The sequence below is a fragment of the Hermetia illucens genome, chromosome 5 (assembly GCF_905115235.1).
Source record: "Hermetia illucens chromosome 5, iHerIll2.2.curated.20191125, whole genome shotgun sequence".
In the NCBI taxonomy this organism is placed as follows: Eukaryota; Metazoa; Arthropoda; class Insecta; order Diptera; family Stratiomyidae; genus Hermetia; species Hermetia illucens.
The window spans coordinates 105,038,528-105,063,427 of NC_051853.1; the positions used below are offsets into that span (position 1 = coordinate 105,038,528).

Sequence of the window (24,900 nt, forward strand, 5' to 3'; positions counted from 1 at the left end):
TCTGGAAAGCGAAGAGCTGGAACTAACACTGTAGCTCACTGACTTACTTGGAACTGTGATGAATCTAGAGCTGGTGTTCGATACCTTTGCTCCCCTTTTCTCTGTGGACATTGTTGTCCATCTTTACTCGGGTTTGTTATCGTTCCTCTTTTTTTTCCCAAACGTGATAATACTTATATCTTATACTACTTATAAATTACTTACAATACCTATAATAATAATAATTTTATCTTAACTAACAATATTAACAATAATACAATAGGCAATGCACGGTAAACACGAGAATTGTCTTTGGCAGCCATTTGTCGACTTGCATCTGTCGAACAGATGGCTGTGTGCTGGGGAGCTCTTTGCTGAGACGGAGGGGTTTATGTGTGCCATTCAGGATGGCGTGGTCGCCACCCGAGCTTATAAAAAGCTCATCATGAAAGAACGGGTGAAGAACGACCAGTGCAGAATGTGTGGTTCGGCGTTAGAGACGTTGGACCATCTCATTTCTGGCTGTACTGTTATGGCACCGGTGCAATACATCACCAGGCATAATGCTGTATGTAAGGTTATCCATCAAAACCTTGCATATAAGCATGGGCTGATCACGGGAACATGTCCGGTTTACCGATATGAGCCGCAAGTAGTTCTTGATAGTTCTGCTTACAGCATGTATTGGGACCGGCAAGTTCTGACTGATCGCCATACCGCACACAATAAGCCTGACGTACTGTTAGTTGACAAGACGGGTCGCTCCGCGTGTATTATTGATGTTGCTATCCCCCATAATAGCAACATTGAACGGAAATACGTGGAGAAGAAGGTGAACTATGAGCCATTGGCTCGGGAAATCAAAGAAATTTGGCGTCTCGAGCGGGTGGTTGTAGTTCCCATAATATTGTCAGCTACAGGTATTGTACCTAAATCCATGACGGCTTCCCTTGATGTCCTGGGACTTTCGCACAGTCTGGTTCAAACCATGCAGAAGTACACCATTCTGCATACGTGCTCGATGTTGCGGGGAGTACTCGACGGATTCTCCCACTGACCTACCACCGGCCACCACCACCAGTGCCCCTTTTAGTTTTTAAGCAGGTAGGATCGTCCGAGCCTAAATGCTTGGCACTTAGTGCTAGTATTAGGTAAAATCCGGCATCTGCCGAGATTGTGATAACTCGGAAATACAATAATACTAATAATACTATATATTCTTACAATACTAATGCCCTTAAGCTAGGATAAGTTTCTTTTTTCTGATTTTCTGTTTTTAAAATATTTAGGGTTTTATTCTTGTGGGAATCAATTTTTTTGAACAATTTCAGGGCTTTATCTTTAATATACTTATCTATAGGTTCTAATCTTAGATCGCTATGTATGTCTAGATTTCTTATATAATGCGGGACATTAAACATTTTTCTTACAGCTATATTCTGACATATTTGCAGTTGTTTTTTATATGTCTTACACGTTTGGTAAAAAATACTGCTCCCGTATAGCAGAGATGGGCGAATTAATTGCTTATAAAGTAAAAATCTATTATTAATATTTAGTTTCTTAGTTCTAATTAAAGGTTAAAGGGCATTCAGCGTACCTGTGCATGCATCTCTTTTCAGCTTGATGTGTTTTCTCCAATTTAGTCTGCTGTCGAAAGTCAGTCCTAAATAAAGTCAAGCGACGACGGCTTTACGGTTTCTTACCAGGGCAAAGGCAAATCGTCAGACGCTGCCTCACCTCTGCCCTGGGAGCAGCGTGCCTCTGCCCTGGTAAGAAACCGTAAAGCCGTCGTCGCTTGACTTTTTTTAAAAGTTTGGGTGCAAGCCCTAAGCAAGGGGTCCGTGGACCAGGAAAGAGGGAGTAAGTTGCTCCCCATTTGGTCCGGTCCTGCATTAAGTTGAGCGGACTTAGGACCCCATCATTCTCAAAACGAACAGTCCTAAATACTTCGCTGTTGGTTTCCAATCGATGGGCTGATTTTCGATTTTGATTTTCCCCGGTTTCTGTTCTCTCTTTTGTGATGAAGATTGCCTGGGTCTTCTCCGGGTTTATTTTTATCTTCCACTTTTTGAAGTATTCCAACATTGTGTTGGTTGCCTTCTGAAGATTGCTTGTGATGAGGCGTGCCTGTTTCGATGTGTGGAAGAGGCATGTGTCGTCCGCGAATAAGGAGATCCCTGTGAAGCGGTTAAATTGTCTTGGAATGTCCGCCGTGAATACTGTGTATAACAGCGGGGAAAGCGGCGATCCTTGGGGTACTCCTGCCTCTATTCTTTTTTCCGTTGATTGGTGCCCCTCCAGTGCCACCCTAAAACTTCGATCTGCAATAAAGGATTGGATTAGTCTTATCATTGAATCAGATATTTTAAATTTCTTTAGTTTGGCTACGAGCCCTGCGTGCCAGACTTTATCGAAAGCTTTCGATACATCGAACATTATTAGTCCGGTCGATTTCCGCTTGTTGAAGCTCGCATGAATCCGTATTGTTCCTCTGGAATGATGTCGAGCTCGTTGAGTTGATCCTGCAGCCTGCCTGCCCTTTCTGCAATTTTTCCAATTGTTGGAAGTAGGCTAATGGGTCTCCAGTTCTGTGGGAAGGTTGGGTTCTTTCCCGGTTTCAACAGAAGGATGATGATGGATTTTTTCCATGCTTTTGGATATGTTCTGAGACGGAGTACTGCATTTATTACTGCGGTGATTGATTCGGCGATCTTATTCGGTGCGTTCTTGATGCACTCGTTTGTAAGCATATCCCATCCTGGGGCTTTTTTGCTGCTTAGTCCATGGATGATGGTTTGGACTTCCACCTGATCTGTTTGCAGTTCCCAGTCTTCTCTTTGTGTTGAGTCATCTTGTGTCTCTGTTTCTGACTCGTACTCTTCTTCAGATTCGTCGTCCGATGCGGTGTTCTCCCTGAACTGGAGTTCGAGTGAGTCCGCGAACGCTTCGGCCTTTTCCCTCTTTATAGAATTCAAGGCCATTGGGACCATGAATTGTAGGTATTTGACTTCTCGAGCCTCTTTTAAAATATTTGCTGAGCCGCCAGAAGTTGTTGCTTCCCGGCTCTAAGTTTTGGAGGAAGTATTCCCGCTGTTCGTTGCTGAATCGGTCAATCTCATCTCTGATGACGTTAGTGAGCCGATTCGCTTTTCTTTTCAGATTGGGATCTCCTGTCATTCTTCCTCTTTTTCTGATGCGATTTCTCTCCCTTATTCATTCTTTAATATTTCTTGGGAGCCGGAAGTATTGTTGGTCGTTTACTTCTGTCTCCGTTGAGCTCTCCTGCTTGGCTGAAGTTAGTTGGGCGGTTAGGTTTTGAATCTCTGTCTCTACCTGCTCCGATGTTTCTAGTTTTGAGGTTGTGGTGTATTGTCTTAGAATGTGGCGGTAGGTGTCCCAGTTGGTGCTTTTTATCATTTTCGGCGGATTTTCAATATATATGTTGTATATTGAAAATAACACCGGTTTGTGGTCCGACGAGAGGTCGTCCAACACGTTGATTGTGATGTGGTTGTTGTAATTCTTTGTAATAGCCACATCGATTATGGTGCCGGTCGTGCTGCGTCCATAATGTGTTGGTTCCTCTGGTGCGTGAATAGTTGCTCCGTTTCGGTTTAGGAAAGTGAGCAGTTCTCTCCCCGCTTTGGTGTTTCGGGTTGCTCCCCAGTCTCGATGACGCGCGTTCAGATCCCCGGCGAGAAAAGTCGGTTTGTCCTCGTTGAGTAGCAGCTGAAGGTCCTCTGAAAAATTATCTGCTGATGGTGGACGGTAGGCTGATATAATTTTTATATCAGCTGGTCCTGTCCTTGCCTCGATGACTGTATCTTCCATTCCAGTGATGAGTGGTGTTTCCAGACGGTGATGCTCGATGCTTCTCTTAATGAGGACTGCGGTTCCTCCTCCACGGCCAGTAAGTCGGTCGTTTCTATATATGTCGTAGTTGGGTACTTTAAGTGGGTCTGTTGGTTTGAGGAACGTTTCCTGGATGAGTAGTATATCTACTTCTGCCTCGTAAAGGAATTCTTTCAATTCTCCCATTTTTCCTTTTACGGAATTTTCGTTCCATGAGATAATGTTAAGCTTAATGCTTACCATGGTGGTTCTTAGTTGGGTTGCCTAGAGGGATCTGGGAGCTAAACAGGTTTTGAATCATTTCAGTCATCATTGACTCCATCATGTTCTGGATCTGTGCTTGCATGCTGCTCAGCACTTGATCCATTTGTACGGGCTTCGGGTTCGCTGAGGAAGAGGGAGTTTTCGGTGCTGTTGGAGTTTTTCCTGTCGGTTTGTTGATTGGTTGTGTTACCTGTGATACCTGTGGAGAAGAGTTAGATTTCGCCATCTGGGCGAAGGTTTTCTTAATATTTTTAGGATTTTTTGGACATCCGCCGTAGCTGGCTGGATGATCCCCTTTGCGTGCGTCGGCGAAACAGTTGTTCGCAGAGTGTCCAAACTGCTGACAGTTATGGCACTGCGATTGGGTAGTCCTCGGTTTTTGGGACTCGATTCTCACGATTAGGTGGCAGATCGATTTGGCATTGTATATGCCGGTTTCGTTTTTCGGTATTAACACTTTTAATAGTCTGGAGGGTCCGTTCTTCCTTCACATCTACGGGCGTTATTCCCTCGAGCCCCCGGATTATAATGTTGATGTTCTTCTCTTCTTGGAGAAGATATGTGTGGAATTGAATTCCACTTTCTCTAAAAAATTTCGTGATCTTCCGGTGGTCGCTCGGCTGCTGTGGAGTTATTCTCACTCCCAGATGTATCCTCCTCGCGTGAAGGATATTAATTTTCCTTTTTCTCAACTCTTTCTCAATGGCTGGCCATTTTGATGGCTGCGTTAAAATCACGGGTACCGTACCCTTTTCGGCTTCTTTAGCCTTAGGACTTTCCTGTCCTGAAGGCTTTGGCTTTTCCGGTGACTTCACTAGTTCTGTTTTGAAAATGGGCGGAGGAGTTGGCATTGGTTTCGGTGGCGGCAGAGGTGGAAAGTCCACATCTTCCTCCTCCTCAGTGGCGGTGTTGTCCGTGTTGTCGGTGGACATCTCCTCTTCCGATGAGGAGTTACTTTCAGAGTCCGACACTTGTGTCAGACCCTCGTTCTGCTTCCGCTGCTCCTCTATCTCAATTTTTGCAGCGGCTAACTGCTTGTTAATTTCATCCAGACTGCGTTGCAGACTGGCGATTAGCTTTTCTTGGGATTGGTCCGATAGTAATCGGACCTCTGGGGCTTTCTGGGCCCTCGTGTCCATAACTGAAAAAATTCTTCAAAAACAAAAACTCTTTTCTACCCACAAAAACTTAACACTATCCACGCTTATCACTAAAGGGTACCTAAAAGGTAACCACTCCTGTAAAAAGAAAATAAATTTGTAATTAGAAATTCTCAAAAACTTACCACTCTGCTGCTGTCCAAAGACGTCTGCTGCGTTCGGCTGAACTCTCAAGAATCGTAGCTCACTGAAGTATCCAATCAGGTTATCAGGTAAGAAAGTAGCACAATTCCAATATGGAAAAAGAATAGTAGTTCAGCAGAACGTATAAATTACCGTCCGATACGATTGCTATCCCATACCAGGAAAATTTTTGGACGCCTTTTTTGCAACCGAATTCGCGACGTCGTTCGAATAACAGCGAATTAAGCAGGGTTTGTCAAAAACTACCGAACTACTGATGCAATACATAATGCGCGGTTACTCATTGCGAAACACCTTGAGAAGCATCGCCCTCATCACACTGCATTTCTGAATCTGGAGAGAGCATTTGAATGTATGCCACACTAACCCATCTGGTAATCTCTACGACAACACCTGGTACATGAGCAACCCCTGCACTGAGTTAAATTGCCCCATCACGATCTAAAAAGTAAAGTTTGAAGTGTAGCGGGTGTCTTAAAACCGCTTCGTGTCTCTGTTGGTGTACACCAAGAAGAGAGGTGTATGTTAAACAGATTTTTGAAAAATTAACTGGCAATGATTTACTCAAACGTTGTTTGGGGAAAACGTTCAAAATACCAACGAGTGTCGTAGCGAAAGACTTTGGCAAAAAAACGTTTGTGCGTAAGGTTCAATGAAGGACAGATAACTCTGTTAAAAATTTTAGACATAATGGAATGCCCAATTAGCTTCAAATCCTACGGATACGTATACAAGCAATAGTGGGGTGTATTTTTCTACTGAATATAGTCATGTGGGGTATTGAATAAAAGGTCTCGATGAGTACCAAAGCTGGCATCAGTTCTGACGCTCCATGCAAATGAAGGGAGTGCGGGGGTTGGAAAGTGATCATTTCTTTCTCGAACCCATTTTCAGTCTAAAAGAAAATCACGAGGCTCCTCTATACGGCCTCAAGGCTTCAAAATAGCTTTTATAACGATACCTATTTATATAAAATTACTAGTAGTTCCATATATCACCATATTTATTATAGGCATATTTTCCAGACGTTAATCTTGTCTGAGAAATTTTCTATACACATTTTCCCATTCGTACCTCAAATTCAACATATTCCTTGATATATGTATTGCCAAACTCCAACTCCGTTTATACGAGCTCACTTTATATGATGATGACCTCATATACCTCTTAGAGTGTGATTAATTCACATGAAATGCAGAATTTTAACTTCCATAACTTTTTTTTTATTTCAATTTTATTACATATAATAGTAATTTTTAGATATTGTCGTTAGACCTCTAACTTGCGACATTTCACCTCTTATCAACAAATAGTCTTAAACGATTAGGGCGGTAGCTGTCCAGGAGCCTCTTTGATCAGTACATCGCGTTGCTGCGCTGAAAACTTCATTTTCTCGGCACGATCAAGTGTCCTGGGGCTTTGTTGGGGCTTAAATTGTTGAGGGGTTGGATATTTGAAATGGGTCAGTTCTCTTTAACCTATAGTTTCGATTGTATTACCTGTCTAGCTCTAAAATTTGGGTGGTGACGTGAGCGGGTAATATACTTTCCACTATATTTTATTACTTTACAGCTATTTCGGTGATACCCATGTCTCGTTGTCTGTTGTCTGTTTACCTGTAATTGAAGCTCCATGATAGCGGTTAGTGTGTGAAAATATAATAATATCGCTGTGCTGTCAGCAAAGATAGTGGTTATTGTATGGGCGCTAGTTGGAAGATCAGCTGTGTAAATAAGATAAGAGTATTGGTCCCAGGACGTTGCCTGACTCCAGAGGTGATTGATTGAACTATTGCTACGGAGTCACTGCATTTGACTTTGAATTAGCGATTGGAGCGATAGCTGTCCAGGAGCCTGTAATATCTGTTGGATAGATAGCTCTTGATCTTTCCTATAAGTTCGTCATGCCTTACCTTATCAAATGCCTGAGATGCGTCCAGAAATAAGCCGATGCAGTACTTTTGTCTTCCAGGGCATTTTCAATGCAGTCAACTAATTTACGTGCTTGTTCTATACTGCTTCCGTGTCTAAAGCCGAATTGGTGGTCAGGAATGACCTCTCTTCGCCTGTAAGATGAGGAGCATTGTCTTTCGGACAGTTTAGGTAATATTGGGAAAAGACTGATAAGTATATATGATTCTACCTTAGATTTGTTCTTATTTGGGTTTGGTAGCACTATAATACGCGCATGTTTCAGTGCCCTGGATAGTGGCTGTTACGAAGAGTTGCGTTCAAAATATGCATAATTTTCATTTCGCCTGTAAATGGCGGTCCCTAATCATTTTAGGGTTTATTGATTTTCAGGAGGAGTTCTATTTTCGAGAAATTGATGGTTTGCCTGTTGCTGATGAGGTTTGTTTGGTCAGTATATGGCGTTGCTGGGGCTTTATTGGGGCTTAAATTGTTGATTTTCTTAAGAAATTCTATTTTCGAGAATCTTATGGTTTGGCTGGTTGATTAGTATACTATATGACATGGGGCTGAAGACTTCAGACAGATCCATAGCAAATGTTTCTACCTGTTGCATGTGGTCTTTGACCCAGGTACCTGAGGAGTTCTTTCGGGGCGTCATCAGTTGGACGGATTTCTGGATTCTCTCTATGCTTTTCCACACAGAGTAGTTAATGTCTGCTTCATGTGACAGGTTACTTCCAAAAGTATCCAAAAGTAGTTTTGGTTAGTCATGGGCGGTATGGGATCTGGGTGGAAAATGAAGCAAACTATAGTCGAGAACTAGTCGGTGGAAAGGTCGTTGGTCGTGTTTGCTTGGATATATCTGGTTCTGACATTTTTGATTATAGTAAAATCTATTGGATCTTGTGTTTTGTTCCCATCGGTTGGCAAACAGGAGCGAGAGCTTTATTGCTATGCAAAGGAAATTATTAGCGGGGACAGAAATTGGAGCCGTTTCCCTTGGTGTACTTATGCGGAACCGCAGTGAGGTGATTTTGAATGAAAGTCGCCGGCAGCAAGGAAACAATGTCCCAGGGATCTAAAGAAGAATTCATACTCTTGCGTCTGTGAATTAAGGGGGCAATAGATTGCAGTAATGCACACTGTCCTGTGTTTGACATGTACTTGAACTGCTATATATTGAAAGTAGTGACTTTGTTTGGAAGTCATTGGTAAATGCCTAATTCTATTCTTTATTGGGACGGTTGTTCCACCATTTGATTTATCTTCTGGGTGCTTACTATTGCTGACTCTGCACGACTGTTTCTTCCCTGCTTGGTTGTGGCAACATTTGTCCGGCATCATCAGTTGGCGGACCTCACCGATATTCCAAATGTTCAGTACTTCTGCTGGGGAAAATTATTTTTGTGGCCGTATCAATGAAAACGTTCTTCAGGTGGTTGTTAAGATCATTTGTTGATGCTCCTTTTCCGAGATATCTGTTAGCTGCGGTTATTGCGGCATCCATTTCTCCCTTATAGGTATTACGGAGGACTTCGTTGTGGATGGCTTCAGAATTCACTCTCATCTGATTGACCAAGCGGGTTGCAGATGGTGTTATTATATAATTCGAGCCCAGAGCATGATGCAAATGAGATAGTAATCCGAGTCTATATTGGTCTATATGTTCTTCAACGAGGCTGAGAGGTGGCGGCATTCAATCAACACATGGTCAATTTGGTTGAAAATGGTCTCATCTGGATCTCGCATGTTTGTGGACCGCTTTCCGCGTAAACCAGGTAATTCCAACAACCACTTCGTGTGATGCTGCTAGCTGAATAATGCGCAGTCCGCTATCCTTATGTAAGCTATGGAAGCCAACGTATTGCTTAAATAGGGGCTCCGTCCCTAACTGACTGGTAAAATCTCCAAATATTATTTTGAAATCATACTTGGGACAGGCTTCCAGGGTCCCCTCAAATGCCTGGAAGAAGGTATCCTTTTAAGACTCTGCAGTCTCCTCTGTAGGGGCGTTAACGTTAATGAGGCTTATATTTCGAAATTCGCTATGCGAACGCAGAGTACATAGCCTTTCACTCATGTTTTCAAAGCCGTTAACAGCAGGGTTTTGGTTGATCGGGAAACCTACTCTGAGCACTTGGGTAACTGGACGGCCGCTGTAATAGCTACTACGCCATAGCAGCTCGGTCCCTGTTAAATACATTTCTTGCAATGCTGTTATACCGGCCTTATATTGTGACAGGTGTCGGCTTGCTGCTGAGTAGCATTCGGTCTACACAGGGAGCGCACGTTCCATAAGAAAATGCGCAAATTGTTATTCCTCTTCCGTTGCAGGTCCTATAGGTTATGCTGAAGATTATTGGTAAGCGTTGGCAACACTTGCATAACTATACCCTGTTGGTTGAGGCTCTATGTTGTTTGTTTTGTGGATGGGCAAAATGACTGTACATACCTAACGACGTCTGCAAATGGGTTTTGCCTAGCTGGGGGGATTAGCTGTTGGAAGGACTCCAGGTTGCCTATTCATGGGGATCTGTTGCGGCTGGAGTCCTTCTGTAGGTCTCCCTTGCTTGTTCTGCTTGTATTCTATGTTATATACCGGGTATCCTCCGTAGTTAGCGTATGATTTCCATCAGAATTACCTCATATTCTGGCCGTTTATTAAGAGGTTATTAGGATTGGGTGCATCCCGCCGCATGCCACGCAAATACTTATTAATCTACAGTAGTTTTTAGAATGACTCAAGTCCTGACAGTTTGGGCATCGTAGTATGGTTTTACTGCTGGTACTTTTCTATATAGCAGATACTGCAGGTCGTATGTAGGATGCGTTTTGCTTTTGGTGCCTTGCTGGCTGCAGGTGTGAGTGCAATCTTAAACATTGGCTGAGGTATCTTGTCTTTGTTCGGTACATTACACACTGCTTTTGTTTCAAAGCCCTTCCTCTCCAGCTCTTCATTGATTTCGTCCACGTTGACTTTTAAGTCTATGACTTTAATTATTACCACTAGGCCTTTGGGACTTTCAAGCTGATATGTATAAAAGATGATTTGTCGATTTCGAGCCAGCTGATAACTTGGCAGTGTTTTACCTCTTCTGGCACCTGGATTTTTATTTCTTTGATGTTGCGTCGACATCCCAGGAGTTATTACTCCCACAATGTCTTTTATTAATGTGCTACTGTTTACCTGACAAATATTGGTGGTGGTTAATGCTTCATCTGAATCGTTTCGTCACCAGATTCATTATACTCTTCAAATGAATTGCGGGGTAAGCTTTCTTTTCTCGGTTATTTTAATGTACCGTTCAATCCCAATTTGGGTACGTTTCTTCTCAAGGCACGTATCCAGTATAGCTGTGGCGCTGGGATCGTTCACCTTTCCTACTTCCATACAATTAGCCATAGATTTTACTATCGCCAAACGTCAGAAATATTTTTCCAATTGTTTTTATGCACATTACGCACTTTGCACTTAGTCAATTGTCTCTTGGAACACATTCTTACCGGAATAGTATGTATGAATTTTTTTATTTTTGAACTTAAGCGCTTTGCTGCTGAACACATATAATTGTCTGTTAAGCATTTTACTTTTTTTATACGCCCGTACGCGAAGGCTGCTTGAATTCTATTTGTTAGTAATAGTTGGATTTTATTCAAACTTTCCAAAATTATGCATTATATTACTATTTACAACCATGCCAAATTTTGTACTTCTGAAATGTACTTCAGGTAAATTTCTAAAATATTATAATATACTATTATTAACTTTGTTTGAGCAGATATCGGAATAGAATGTATTTTGAGACCTAGATTTCGAATGGATGCACCATTCTGAATTTTTTGCGATATTTCGGTTGAATAGGTTCTGACGAACGATATATGACACTTTTCGGGGTATACATTTTGACCACTCACTCTCCTATTTCTTACCCAGTGTTAAAAATAGGATCAGCTTCAAAAGTACTAATCAAGCCCTTTCATTTGATACCCCACTTTAATCATATTCTGCGAAAAAAACAAATTTAGCATCCTCCTTTTGTATGTATTGGGAGCCCTCCCTCAATGTCGCCATCCGTTGTATGTAAAGGGATTCAGAGACCACACAATAGCGATAATTGGTTGAACCGAGTAACTCGAGTGTAACAGACAGACATTGAATCGAGTCTAATAAGGTATTGTTTTACAAACATCCTTGAAAAGGTACACAACATATACCATTGAATCTGGCGCCAGGCACTCATTCATTTCTCCGGTTTGACTTAGAAAGTCCTAACAAAGGCCTTAAGATGGAACATTTCAGTGTGTGCAACGATCTGGGGGCATTTTATTGCAAGGCTTGTCGATTGAGAAACAAATCATGAATACGGCAGTGTAATGACAACTAAAATATTCCCTAGCACTGAAAATACCAATACCCATTCCAGTGGGCCGATATACTAAACACAAGTCAAATTATTTGATGTCGAAGCTGGTTAAACTCTATTTATTAGATCAAATCAATTTTTATGGTTTCTGCAGGAAGGCTTGGGGTTTGAAAAATCAGCTTACGTCCGGATAGGTTGAACCTAAAAACTCATCACCTATAAGATGTAAGTTTTTAAAAGTTGTAAATGTCAGTGTCACTCTCCGTGGAGAAGACTCTTCAAGGATCCAATTCAAATAGGAAATTACAGGTATAATAATTTTATTATTTATAATAAACGTTATATACATAATATACAAATGAGCGCTTATCGGTAAATTAAACTCCTTCGACATCCACAATATTTTACAAATCTATTTCAACTTGTGAATTCCACTTAACCCAAAATTTAATTCACATCTACGCCGGCTTCTTTTGTTAAATTCGATATGTGAAGAACATTAAACTTAAACTCTATGGATCGATATGGCTCTATTAATATGGTCTCCAAACGTCTGTATGCTTTGGTGTTCTACTTCTTATCGCCCCTAAGCTACCGGCCTTCCCGCAAACTTTTTCCTCATTTTCCTCGGGAGACGGTGACCTACGGGTGGACGTTACCGGCGGGGAGTTCTGATTTTCACTCTCATTATCTTTTTCACTGTGTGATATAAGAGTTACGCTTCTTTTAACTAGATTCACTCCTGACGTTTCATTATTGTTTTGCTCGGGATTCAATGGAGCCTGTTGTATGTTATTGCTCGTAGATGAATTTCGAAACCAGGGAAAGTCGTGATAGTTTCCGTATAGCTGCGTGTACAGCCATTGACTGGGCTGTGGTATTAGCGGATTTTGCAAGAAAAGCTGCGCTGCCAAGGCGTGGTTGAATACATGTGGCTGTTGGAATTGCGAAGCGAATCCTGAAAACAAATCACCCTTTCTCAATGCATTGTTTCGTTGAATTAGGGAAGTGAAGGCTCCTGTTGGCGGCGAGGGGCTACGTTTGTCCTCGTCATCATGTAATGAACTCGATTTTCTCGGGGAACCTGTCACTGATATGTTATCACTTTCGAAACCCGCATCAATATTATTGTTGTTATCATTCTCTACACTATGCGGAGGCGTTGCACGTGATAAGCTACTAGCAAGTGGCGATTCCTTAGGGCTAGTAGTACTGTGTGGATTGCACAGGGATAATTGACTTAATTGCGACAGGTGATGGTTTTCTAAAAATATATTGAAAACCAATGAAAATCCTCGTCATCATATTATATAATAAAATAGCATGCATACATATATCAAAGCAAACATAGTTTCTATTTTCCACAAAAATCAGTGATGCCTCGAGAAAACCTAACCCAAAAGTTTCCATAGAAATCGATGTACTTTCTGTACCCCAATTTCTATGTCTAACCAACCTACAAAACTAAACTATTGTAGTTTTCATCACATACCACTAATAGACCTCAGGCCAGGACGGTCAAGGGTCGTGGCCAACATATGTGGTGGAAACGGTGCGTGTTGATGATGAAAGAATTGAGCTCCATGTGGGAAACCACCCGCCGGTCGGCCAATTCCAGGATTAGCTCCTAAAGCTCGCCAATCTGGAGCATGTATGTGACCATGCATTCCAGCTAGATGATGTGCGAATCCTGAAAAGTAAAAGGAAAACTTCATTCAGCCAACTTGTTTTCGGATTGAGTTTGCAATTTTTAAATGATAAATATGACGATCTTTTCAAATATGTTCATGAAAAGTTTCTGCGCAATGACGTTTGGAAATATATTCAAAGCACATATAGAAAAACCTTACAAAATTCGGATATGTGATTAAAAAGTACATTTTTCATCAAACTAACGACAAAAGGTCAGGTTTTCGTGGATTTGGGGTATCTATATGTAAAGTACACTCTTCTCGCGGGGAACATATAATCAACCATATCTCACTTCCTCGAGTCCTATACATCCTTCTAATTATACATGTGTACATTGGCTAAGTACATCCTCCTTGCGCTGCTTGTTAAATGGATGTCTTGTTCTCGAAAATATATAGTCTCAGAATCCATGCTGTTCCGTCGAGGGAATACTCGAGAACATAGTTCTACCTACATAGAATCTAGTAGAGAGCAAAACCCATCCTTTTTCCTAGGCATCTTCTAAAAACCTACATAGCTACAGGCATTATGACTGCGGATATCGTTTCGTTCAGTAGTGGCTTGCTTCACTCCCACTAAAACCTAAATATGCGGTCCTGTAAGGAAACCTATGTGCGATAAAGGGTTAGCCACTGGTACGGTGAATCGTTTGCCAAGAGTGGGGCATAACGTGGTGCCATTGGTGCGCCACAAAAAGCTTTCTCCCCAAGAATCTTTACAGGCCATACAACCAAGCAGCATACGCCACTGACACCTACATTTCCACGCGACGATTCCTTCCTTCCCACTGCCAAGCCTTTATATACATATTCTCGTTCTTTCCATTCCTCCTATGTCCTTATGAAATAAAGTAACAGTTCAAATACCAAGAAAATTTCACACGACACTACCACGGATCCCACAAAAACTCCAATTCAACCACACCACCGCTCTCTCTAAAGGCCAAGTAAGGTGGAAGTGAGAGGAAATATTGAAGAAAAGAATAAGAAGGAATGAGAGAATATTTGTGAGACATACGGAGTTCGTTGGTGTAATCAGTGTAAAGATTGGAATTTTACCAAAATTCATATGCTAACGTCTTGGAATATGAATTCATTCTCCAGCTTCGTGCATCCCCAAGGCCGAGACCACCTGTTATGTCACCACCACCAGATTCTCACAGCAACCTCGACTGGATTCTCTCTTCATTGATTATCATTCCATTCTTAGTTGGAAATTATGGAGAGAAAATCTGCGCACAACCAAGGAAAGAGAGTACACTCCTTACAAGGAGCATTCTTACCAAAACAAGAACTACATACAGACATACATAACATAGTACGAAGGTGGTGCTCATGTTCTCAAGTTATTCTGAAGGTGGTAGACCGCGTGATTACCGACAAAGTACAAAATACGACTGAATGAAAATTTTAATTTAAAACATCTAAAAAATCCGCTAAAAATGCCATAATTACAACAAGGCTAGAAATTCAAGTAACCCTGAAAAATTGTAGAAGAAATATGTACTTCCAGCAAAATTGAACTGGATACCTGCCGACGGGAAAGAAATCACATTTCCCGACGGCATATACTACTTCTTAACTATTTCTGGAAAGAAGGTGAAATTATTTCAAATGCTATTTGTTATGGTGGCAGTCGTTCTTTTCATTGCGAAACTGGTTTTATCACTTCAGTGTCAGTAGAGGTGAAAGATGCTTTCTTTAATCAAATTGAGTTTCCTGTGGTTCAAATGCAAGTGCAAAGAAGAGAAAAAATCCTTTCATTTGGTGCTTCTAATTACTTCTAGCTGTACGGAAACAAAATCATTTTCAAATAGAAAACATGTACCAAAAAACAAAGTTGTTAACGAGAATATGGGTTTAATAATTTAATCTTAATAATCTTGTCTCCATCCTAATATAAATTTAATTAAAGAAAAACCAAATTCATTTCTTTTCTTGAACGAGCGATAAAAGGTCTAGTGGCTTAGAAGTGAGGGCAGTAAGTGAGGCTCTGAAATCGACAAAATGCCAAATGAAATATGATACATTTGTGGCAAAACTCGAATAATTCAAGTTTCAAGGAGTTCGCCACTGTATTGTCTCAGGCGCCTGAATTCAAGACGGGTAATTTTCTAGTGGAACGTCCGCTGAATGCATTACCAGAACTCGACAGAACACATGGTGATCCCTATGTGGGAATTACGAGGGTGGTTCTAAAAGTAATGCATAATATAGTTTAAGCATTTTTTATTTCACATGAACACCAAAATTTATTTGCAATCGTTCTATATAATCTCCCCGGCTTTCAATACCATGGCACCAGCGTTCGGGAAGCCGCTGAATACCGTTTAAAAACTGATTAAAATTTAGCTCGCGGATGCATCGGCTCACGGCGTCGTTAAACGCGGTAAAATCAGTGAAACGGACTCCCTTCATCGGTTCCTTGAGCTTCTGGAACAAGTCGTAATCCGGAGGACTCGTATCAGGAGAGTAAACAGCACGTGGCCGTGTTTCCGAACCATATTCTCCAAATATGTTGAACAAAACAGAGGCATGAAAATGCGATCGCGCATTATCGTGCATTACGTATATCTTTCACCGTCTAAAGTAGTCTTTTTTTTACAGCCTTTGCCCCGGCGGGGTTGTCCCCGGGGTCGGCTCGTCGTGATCGGCTTCGCCATTTGGCTCTATCGAATGCCTGATCTGGATGAAATCGCCAGGCTTTTAAATCCCCACCCAGCGTATCAAGCCACCGTTTTTTCAGCCTGCCTTTTGGTCGTTTACCATTGACTTCGATGTTCAGACCAATCTTAGCAAATGAATTTTCGTTAGCACGAATTGCATGGCCGTACCATCAAAGACGTTTCCCTCGCAGTTTATCCACGATCGGTGCAACCCCATATCAATCGCGGATATCCTCACTTCGGATATGATCAAAACGTGTCACACCACTAGTCCAACGCAACATCTTCGTCTCCCTTACCACAAGACGCCGTTCATTGTCTTTTATATTCGGCCAACACTCAGAACTATAGAGAGCGGCGAAACGGACGACATTGCGGTCAATCTTAGATTTGAGACATTCGTTGATACGTCGATAACAAAGAACACCAGTTGTGGAACGCCACTTCATCCAGGTTGCGTGATCGCAGTTCTCCATTGACTGATAGCATTTACCCGAGATATTTAAATCGCTCAGTTCTTGGATGGTCACTGCCGCTGACAGTTATTGTGTCTGTTTAATGGGGATCGATCGTCAAAAATTCTGTTTTATTCAGATGCAGATGCATGAGGCGATCATTCCATTTTTGGACAAGTTGCTCGATATCATTTTTGCTGTTGGACGCTAGTAAACATCATCTGCATAAAGCAGCGTGTAGGGCGCTGAACGTTGGATGTCCCGTGTGAAGGTGTCCATAACAAGAAGAAAAAAGAGGGTTGAGAGATACGTAGCGGTTTTGATAGACCCGCCATACTTCGAACTTTACTTTTCGGATAATGGTAGAACAATTGAACCCAGCGCACTAGTTCCTCTGGCACTAAATATTGTCATTGAGCATACCAGATGAGTTCGTGTGGCACACGGTCAAACGCTTTCTCCAGATCCAGAAACACAATGTAAAGAGGGCGATACTGTCAAGAATGCGTCTACAGTAGTACCTGTACCAACACCATCACACACCAAAACACTTTCTCGTCGTACGCCATAATTACCATTTGCTTCACTTTCGTCGGCTGGCGAAGGAATTTCGCAACGCGCGGCGAGTCATTCCATTTTCACTCCATACACTGTCAGTTTAATTGCGGCTCGAAATCACGAATTTAAGCAACCACTCTGACTATTCGTGTACGTTGTTCTTCATTCAAGCAGTGAGGAACCCAACACGCGCATACATTTTTTCTATAACATTTCTTGCATATGTTGCGCAGACGTTTTCGATAGGTTAACTTCTTGGGCGATCTATTTTAATGTTAAGCGTCGATCCTCGTCGATATTTTTCTCCACGATCGAAGCGTTTGTGGACTCCCTGAACGTGTGTAGTGATCCCGAATGTGCATTATCTTCCACTGATTCTAGATCGCGTGGTCAAAGGGTAGTATAGGTCCCAAAGCATAAAACCTGGGAAATGCCTGCTAAACCAACACCAACAGCTCCACTACCAAACCCTATCTCCACCTCCACGTGGTGACCGCTGGGAGCTCTTCCATAACGAAAAGCTGCAGACGGAGAAGGATGAAGGCGAGTCTCCCGCTACGAAAAACGAGACAAATTGTACCAACTGATCCTCCATGCTGGGGTCGGGTAGGGCTGACAACCCTACATGGAAAACCGATGTTACGAAGCCACGAAAGGAGCCTCGGACAGGATGGATCTTACAACGACGAACCCGGCAACGACAACGGATTAACGATTTGCGCATGTTCTCATGGAACGTGCGCTCCCTGTACATAGATCAAGCTAATGAGCAGCTAGCCGATACCCTGTCCCAATATAGGGCTGATATAACAGCGTTACAAGAGATGCGATGGACAAGGACCAATTTTCTGGAGAAGAGCCGCTACACCATATATTACAGCGGTCATCCAGTAAACCATATGCTCGGAGTAGGTTTCTTAGTCAGCCAAAAAATGAAACCTACTGTTATCGGCTTTGAAAACATAAGCGAACGGCTATGCACTCTCCGCTTGTGAGGCAAGTTTAGAAATATAAGCCTCATTAACGTTCACGCCCCTACAGAGTAGACTGCAGAGTCGGAGAAGGATACCTTCTACGAGGCGGTAGAACGAACCCTCGAAGCCTGTCCCAGATATGATGTCAAAATCATACTTGGGGATTTTAACAGCCAAGTAGGGAAGGAGCCCGTATTCAGGCGATACGTTGGCTCCCATAGCTTACACGAAAAAACAAATGGTTATTGGAAGTACCTGGTTTGCGCGGAAAGCAGTCCACAAACATACGTGGGCCTCCCCAGACGGGGCCACTTTTAACCAAATTGACCACGTGTTGATCGAACGCCGCCACCTCTCAGCCTTGATGAATGTCAGAACATATAGGGGGGCCAATATAGACTCGGATCACTATCTCGTTGGTATGGTGCTCCAGGCTCGAATAACAATACCACCTAGAATCCCCTCTGACAATCAGGTGAGAATTAACACTGAAGCCATCCTCAACACAACCCTCCGCGACAGTTATAAAAGGCAAATGGATGCCACAATAACGGCAGTCAACAGAGGATCTGGAGATGAAGCATCAACAAATGATCTTCACAATCACCTGAAGAACATTATCATGGATACGGCCACAAACATACTTGGCCCCAGCCGCAAAACGAGCCGGAACGGCTGGTTTGACGATGAATGTAAGCTAGCAACAGAACGGAAGAATGTCGCATACCGAGTAATGTTGCATTCTCAAAGAACGCGGGCACGCGTAGAGACTTATCAACTCCGTCGACCGGAGAAGCGACTTCACAGACGGAAAAAGGAAGCCTGGAAGAACCAACAAATCTGTGAACTAGAAAAGTACAGGGACAAACCGCACCAGGCGCGGAAGTTTTACCTCAATGCTCATCCTGCCGAGACAAAGGGGGAAATCTGAATTCCGACAGAATGGGCATATTGGAGCGATGGGTACTTTGATGAGCTACTGAACAACCAGAACATCGGCGAGTTGGAGGTCCCGCCAAATGAAGCCAACGGACAAATACTGCCACCACCAAGTTTAGGAGAAACAGTCCGTGCAATTCATCGGCTAAAAAATCGTAAGTCGCCAGGAGCCGATGGAATTACAGCCGAATTGGTTAAATATGGAGGCGACCAGTTACACCAAGTGGTTCATCAACTTGTGCTCAAGGTATCGGACAGCAAATCAATGCCTGACGATTGGCAACGGAGCATTATCTGTCTCATACATAAAAAGGGAGATATCACACAGTGCAGCAATTTTAGAGGTATCACGTTGCTGAGTACCATCTATAAGATACTCTCCGCTATCTTGCTAGGCCGGATAGCCCCATACGCCCAGAACATTATTGGCCCATACCAAAGAGGCTTCACTCCAGGCAAATCCGCTATGGAAAAACTGTTTGAATATGGACAACAGCTGCATCATCTATTCATCGACTTTAAAGCCGCCTATGATAGCATAGCCAGGGTAAAACTGTACACGGCCATGAGAGAATTCGGTATCCCGACGAAATTAATAAGACTGACTAGGCTGACCCTGACCACGAGGCCAGAAAAAAACAGCATGATCACTCTCAAGACCATTCGACATCAACAACGGTCTACGACAAGGGGATGCCCTATCATGCGTCCTCTTCAACCGGCCCTCGAGAAAGTGATCCGTGATGCTGAGGTGAATGCAAGAGGTACAATCCTCTTCAATTCCACCCAACTATTGGCCTATGCTGACGATATCAGCATATGGGAAGAACCACTCGAGACGTACAAACTGCCTTCATCCAGATCGAGCAGGCGGCGCGAGATCTTGGGCTGCACATCTATGAAGGCATGACAAAATATATGGTGGTAACATCAGCACCGAAGACGAATCAACCAACAACATCAACCCGCACTGGTCAAACGGTAACAATAAAGATAGAAGACTACAACTTTGAGACCGCTGATAATTTCTCCTATCTAAGGTCAAAAATCACAACCGATAACAGCTACGATGATGAAATCCGTGCACGGTTGTTGTCAGTCAACAGAGCCTATTTCAGCTTACAAGGACTGTTCCACTCGAAACGTCTCACCATAGGGTCAAAGCTCTTACTGTACAAGACAATGATCTTGCCATTCATGTATTCCTCGGAGAGTTGGGTTCTTAGCAAGAAAAATTGCGAACTCTTGGCCGCGTTCGAGAGAAGAATCCTCCGAAGAATTTTTGGCCCCCTACATGAGGATGGACGATACCGTAGCCTAGACAATGACGAAATCTATGAGCGATACCATGACCGTCCGGTTGTGGATAAAATCCGGCTCAATAGGTTACGGTGGGCGGGTCTCTTCATCCGTATGGATGAGGATGATCCCAGTCAGAAGTCTATAAGGGCAATATCTATAGTAGAAAAAGAAGACGAGGCAGACCCTGCCTAAGATGGAGCGATGGCGTAGATCACAATGCCAGACAATTTTTAGGGATATCGAATTGGCGGACCTCGGCGCAAAACCGGGATGTCTGGAGTTCTTTATTAAGGCAGACCTAGACCGGATACCGGTTGTTGCGCCGTTGATGATGATGTTTAAACCACCTAGAGATCAAGACTATCGTGTGCAGGAGACTCAGGGAAACATTTTAGTATAAGATCATGATATTTTGTTTCAATTAAACCGCGTACGACGACTATATGCATTACTTTTGGAACCATCCTCATGTGAACACTGAGAAAATCTTGATATATAGCCTTTCGAACTGTTAATAAAAATATATTACGCTTCATAAAGGATAAAATTTAAAAGATGTTATATATTGTCCATCCACCTAAACCTAAACCTATTGTTTCAAAACGCTCCACCACTTTTCAGTCGGGTTTATATCAGGGCCCTTGGGTGGCAAAGGAAAAACGACGGTGTTTCGACTAGACAAAAACCTCTTGACATATTTTGCGGCATATTAGGATGGATTGCCCTGCATAAAGATTATAAAATCTCTAAGACCTTGCTACCTTCCAGAAATTGCAAGGACCCAGGACTTTTGCCCACTACCACTCCCTAAACCATCACTGAATGAGGGTGTTCAACAGTTTTTGGAACACAGCAAGGGCGGTGTTTTTCTTCTAATCGTGGCCGACCAACAATAAACTGGTCTGTCAATGCCTTCAAAGTGTATTCATGACTAAACAAGAGCTAAAAAACCAAGATTAGCCGCAGCTACTTTTTGCAATAGCAAATTCTTTGAATTTGCTTTTTATTGAAGTTCTACCTTTTCCCAGACAGCTTTGTATGCTTCACGAAATTCAAACGGATCTTTTTTGCTTTCTTCTTATGAATGTTGGTCTTTTTTGGGACGATTTTACTACAACTTGAAGAAAACGCATATTTTCTAAGCCGCTTATCTTTAAAACTGTTGAAATTTATTGATTCAATAATTGATTTTAAAATTGTCAAACATTTTACAATGATTTCAAACCTTTTCACAGTAAAAATCGCTTGTTTTACCCATGAATGATAATGCTACAAACCATGAAAGCAACGATGCTCTAAGTTCTATTCAGTAGCTTTTTTCAGCGTAGAACAAAACATAACGGAACTTTTTCTAGTGTCAGTGGGAATACAGAAGTGGACAAACAATAAGAAACTGATGTACCGTAACACTACATATACTAAATTTGATAGTTGGATTGAAATCAGCAGTGTTCATAATTCGCTGGTACTGTACTGTAAACGCGCAGCAACAATTCTTTTTGGAAAAAACAAACTCAAGTGTCACTTGCAGTTCTAACCCAAATGGAATACGTTTTCATGAGATAACCTTCCTACAGTCGATGAAAACCGATATCATGAATGATTACCATAGAAATGCAGATCCCCGATATATGGCCCCTGTTAATATATGACCTATCTAGTGCCCGGACGGTTCAACTAGTTAAAGCGCTGAGCTATTGTTGCGGAGGGTCGTAGTGCAAATCTCACTTGTTATAATGACTGGATGTCGAATAACAGTCCACTCAGCTGTGAATGAATACCTGACTCAAATCACCACACTGCTGTAGTCTACCGTTACGGTCTTGAGTGAAGTGTTCTAACATACTTCAAAACCCTGATTCAATTGGATTGTTGCGCAACAATTATTATTATTATCAAGTCCAACCACCGCTCCCGGAACAACACGTCCAGGGGTATTTTGCCCATAACCCGACGTAACTTCTTGTTCGAGATTGCGTCTGGCGCTAGTACTCAGATGACACGACGGATATAAATACTAACGAAAGCTTAGAGCTTTCGAGTTTTAATCACAGTTACTTTTTACGATCTGCACTCAGCAGAGAAAGAAGACACTGGCGTGGAACAACAACAACTTTCCAACAAAACAGCCAAGGACGATCTAGTATAGCTAAAGCATCTAATAAAGTCACGTTCAGTACCACCGACTGCAACAACAACACTACCGGGACATATAGAATATCCAGCGTCTTCAATGCCCTGTTTAGGAAAAGATGTTATAATTCAGATCCAGAACCAGCTTGCTCTCTGTTTCTGTGTCGGACAAACTCCTGCTCCATTCAATATACGAAGCCAGAAACATCATTATTTGCGGCACTTTTTGCTCTGCTGCACAGCGTAACATTTATTTCCGCTCGTGTTATTCCCCCCGTGTGATGGCATTCATAAATAAGTGTTGCTATAATAAAGACCAGCCCAGCCCTCCGTAATACCTATAAGAGACAAATGGATGCTGCAATAACCGCAACAGAGGTCCTAGAGATAAAGCATCGACTGATGATCTTCGCAACCACCTGGAAAACGTTACCATTCATATGGCCGCAAATTAACTTGGCCCCAGTTGCAAAAAAATTGGAACGATGCAGATAGAAAGATTGCGACGTCCAGTCGCAGTCCACTCCCCTTCTGAACCCACAGCCATTTGACGAAAGTCCATGACCCCGTGAAAGAGTAAACACTTATCAGCGTAGTCGTGGTGTTTGAAAAAAGATGTTACCGATAAAAAGAAAAAATAATATTGGGGACAACATGGGATTCTGATGGACTTCGCTCTGGACTTCAGAATTCTTTGAGATTGTATTTCGGTGCACCACATGACATATTGCGAGGTCATATCTCGCTCCGATAATAATAATACTTTCTTCGGAATGCCTGGCAGAGTGCTCCAGATAAATTCCCTGTTCATGTTGTCGAAAGCTTTCTCGAAATCTATGAAGAGCAGATGAAGCGAAAATCTTAACACCCCGCACCGTTTCAAAATGAACCGTAGGATGTTTATGTGGCCAATGTAGGACGATTCGGAGCGAACACCAGCCTGCCCTCTGTCGACCAAGCTTTCGAGATATTTTTTGATGCATTCCTGTATTATTTTAGCTATTATTTTTGTGATGGAGGAGGAGCCACACCAGATATGATACGGTTAAGAACTATGGTGAAGTGTTCCTTCCATCCCTTCAACTGCTTGTCATCGTGAATGAGAAGTCAACCGCTAACGTTCTTCATAGGTCCATCGAAAGGTTTAGGGATATGCAGTATTTTTTATGGCAACCCAATACCCGGCGGATAATTCAGGATATCTGCTTTCCGATCTGCATGAGAGCTTTCCACTGTCGATCGACAGCTGGATAATATAAGCGACCAGCGGCCGCAATTCTCCAACCCCGCGAGAAGTAGCATACGCAACACACAAGCGGACGTAAATGGCCGTCAGATGGTGATTTCTTTCGAAACCGATGCCAACACCTTTCTGGTTATGCGCATCCAGAAGACAACGTCTAAACCTACTGCTGAGCACAAAGTGGTCAATCTAATTTCTCCTTCGGTACCGGCCAGTTAAAACTCAACTGAAGTTATGGTATGCTCTGTGCCAACAATGACGAGGTAATAGAAGCTACATAAATCCACACCACACACCACCTCTCACCATTATCGTTACGTGCACCAAGACCATGTTTGCCCATCACATATCCGAACGAGGTATTGTCAGAATCTTCCTCTCCCTCAATTCAGATAACGCACCATGATCACAATGTCACCTTTAGGAAGTCTCTGTACAATTATGATGCTCCTTAACCTGGACATGAATGCTGCTGTCAGAATACTAACAGAAACCAACTCCAGGACAAGTAAGCGTGCGTGGTGGTAGCCGTTAGAAACAACTTTCTACCGGATCCGCAAAGTCGAAAATTGGAAACTCGGTCCATCAGATTGCCTTTGGTTCCGTTTGTACCTATGTTACATAACTTGTGGTGTACACACATTAAATAATTCCCACAATCCAGTTGAATATGATATTGACATCAAATGTCTTAATTGCTTTTTAAGGTTTTGTGTAAAACAAAGCCTTATTAAAATTGATTCACTGTCCGTCTGTCTGTCTGTCGCATCCACTCTTCTCCAGAACGGCTAAACCGATCCGAACGAACGGATTTAAAAAAAATGTTCATCGGATATAGTCGTGTAGGCTATCAAATTAAAGGTCTCGCTTAGTATTTTCCTAAACTGATATTAATTTTGGCATGGATTGTGAAGTGCGCGAATAAAGAGCAAAATGTGCACACTTAAAATGAGACAGAACGCATCTTCGGAAGCTACCCAACCCTAAAATCCGAAAAAAAAATCAGGGTGATGCGCTCAGATGAAATCTAGGCCTCAAAAGATGTCCCATTTCGATATCTGCTCAAGTAGACTTACTAATAGTATATTACCAACTTTTAGAAATTGATCGAAAAACCCCTGAAGCTCATCCTCCTACCAACAGTATAGAGGACAATTTCTTGCATATACGTGCCAAATTTCATGGAAATCGGGCGATTAACGCCAAAGTTATAATAGTTCAAACTTAGCAATTTCGCAATTTACTGCTTCGAAAGCCATG

At 42.4% G+C, this 24,900-nt stretch overlaps 1 protein-coding gene across 1 annotated transcript in view; it reads right to left on the reverse strand.

Annotated features, from left to right (window-relative positions):
- Positions 1-12,013: 12,013 nt before the first annotated feature.
- LOC119658263 (runt-related transcription factor 1) overlaps positions 12,014-24,900 on the reverse strand; it is a 129,878-nt gene continuing 116,991 nt past the window's right edge. The window contains exons 5-6 of the mRNA XM_038065555.1: positions 13,172-13,369; positions 12,014-12,943 (exon numbers count right to left, since the gene is read on the reverse strand). Coding sequence (XP_037921483.1) covers positions 12,213-12,943; positions 13,172-13,369 — 929 coding nt within the window. The 3' untranslated portion in view covers positions 12,014-12,212. The remainder of the gene's footprint in view (positions 12,944-13,171; positions 13,370-24,900) is intronic.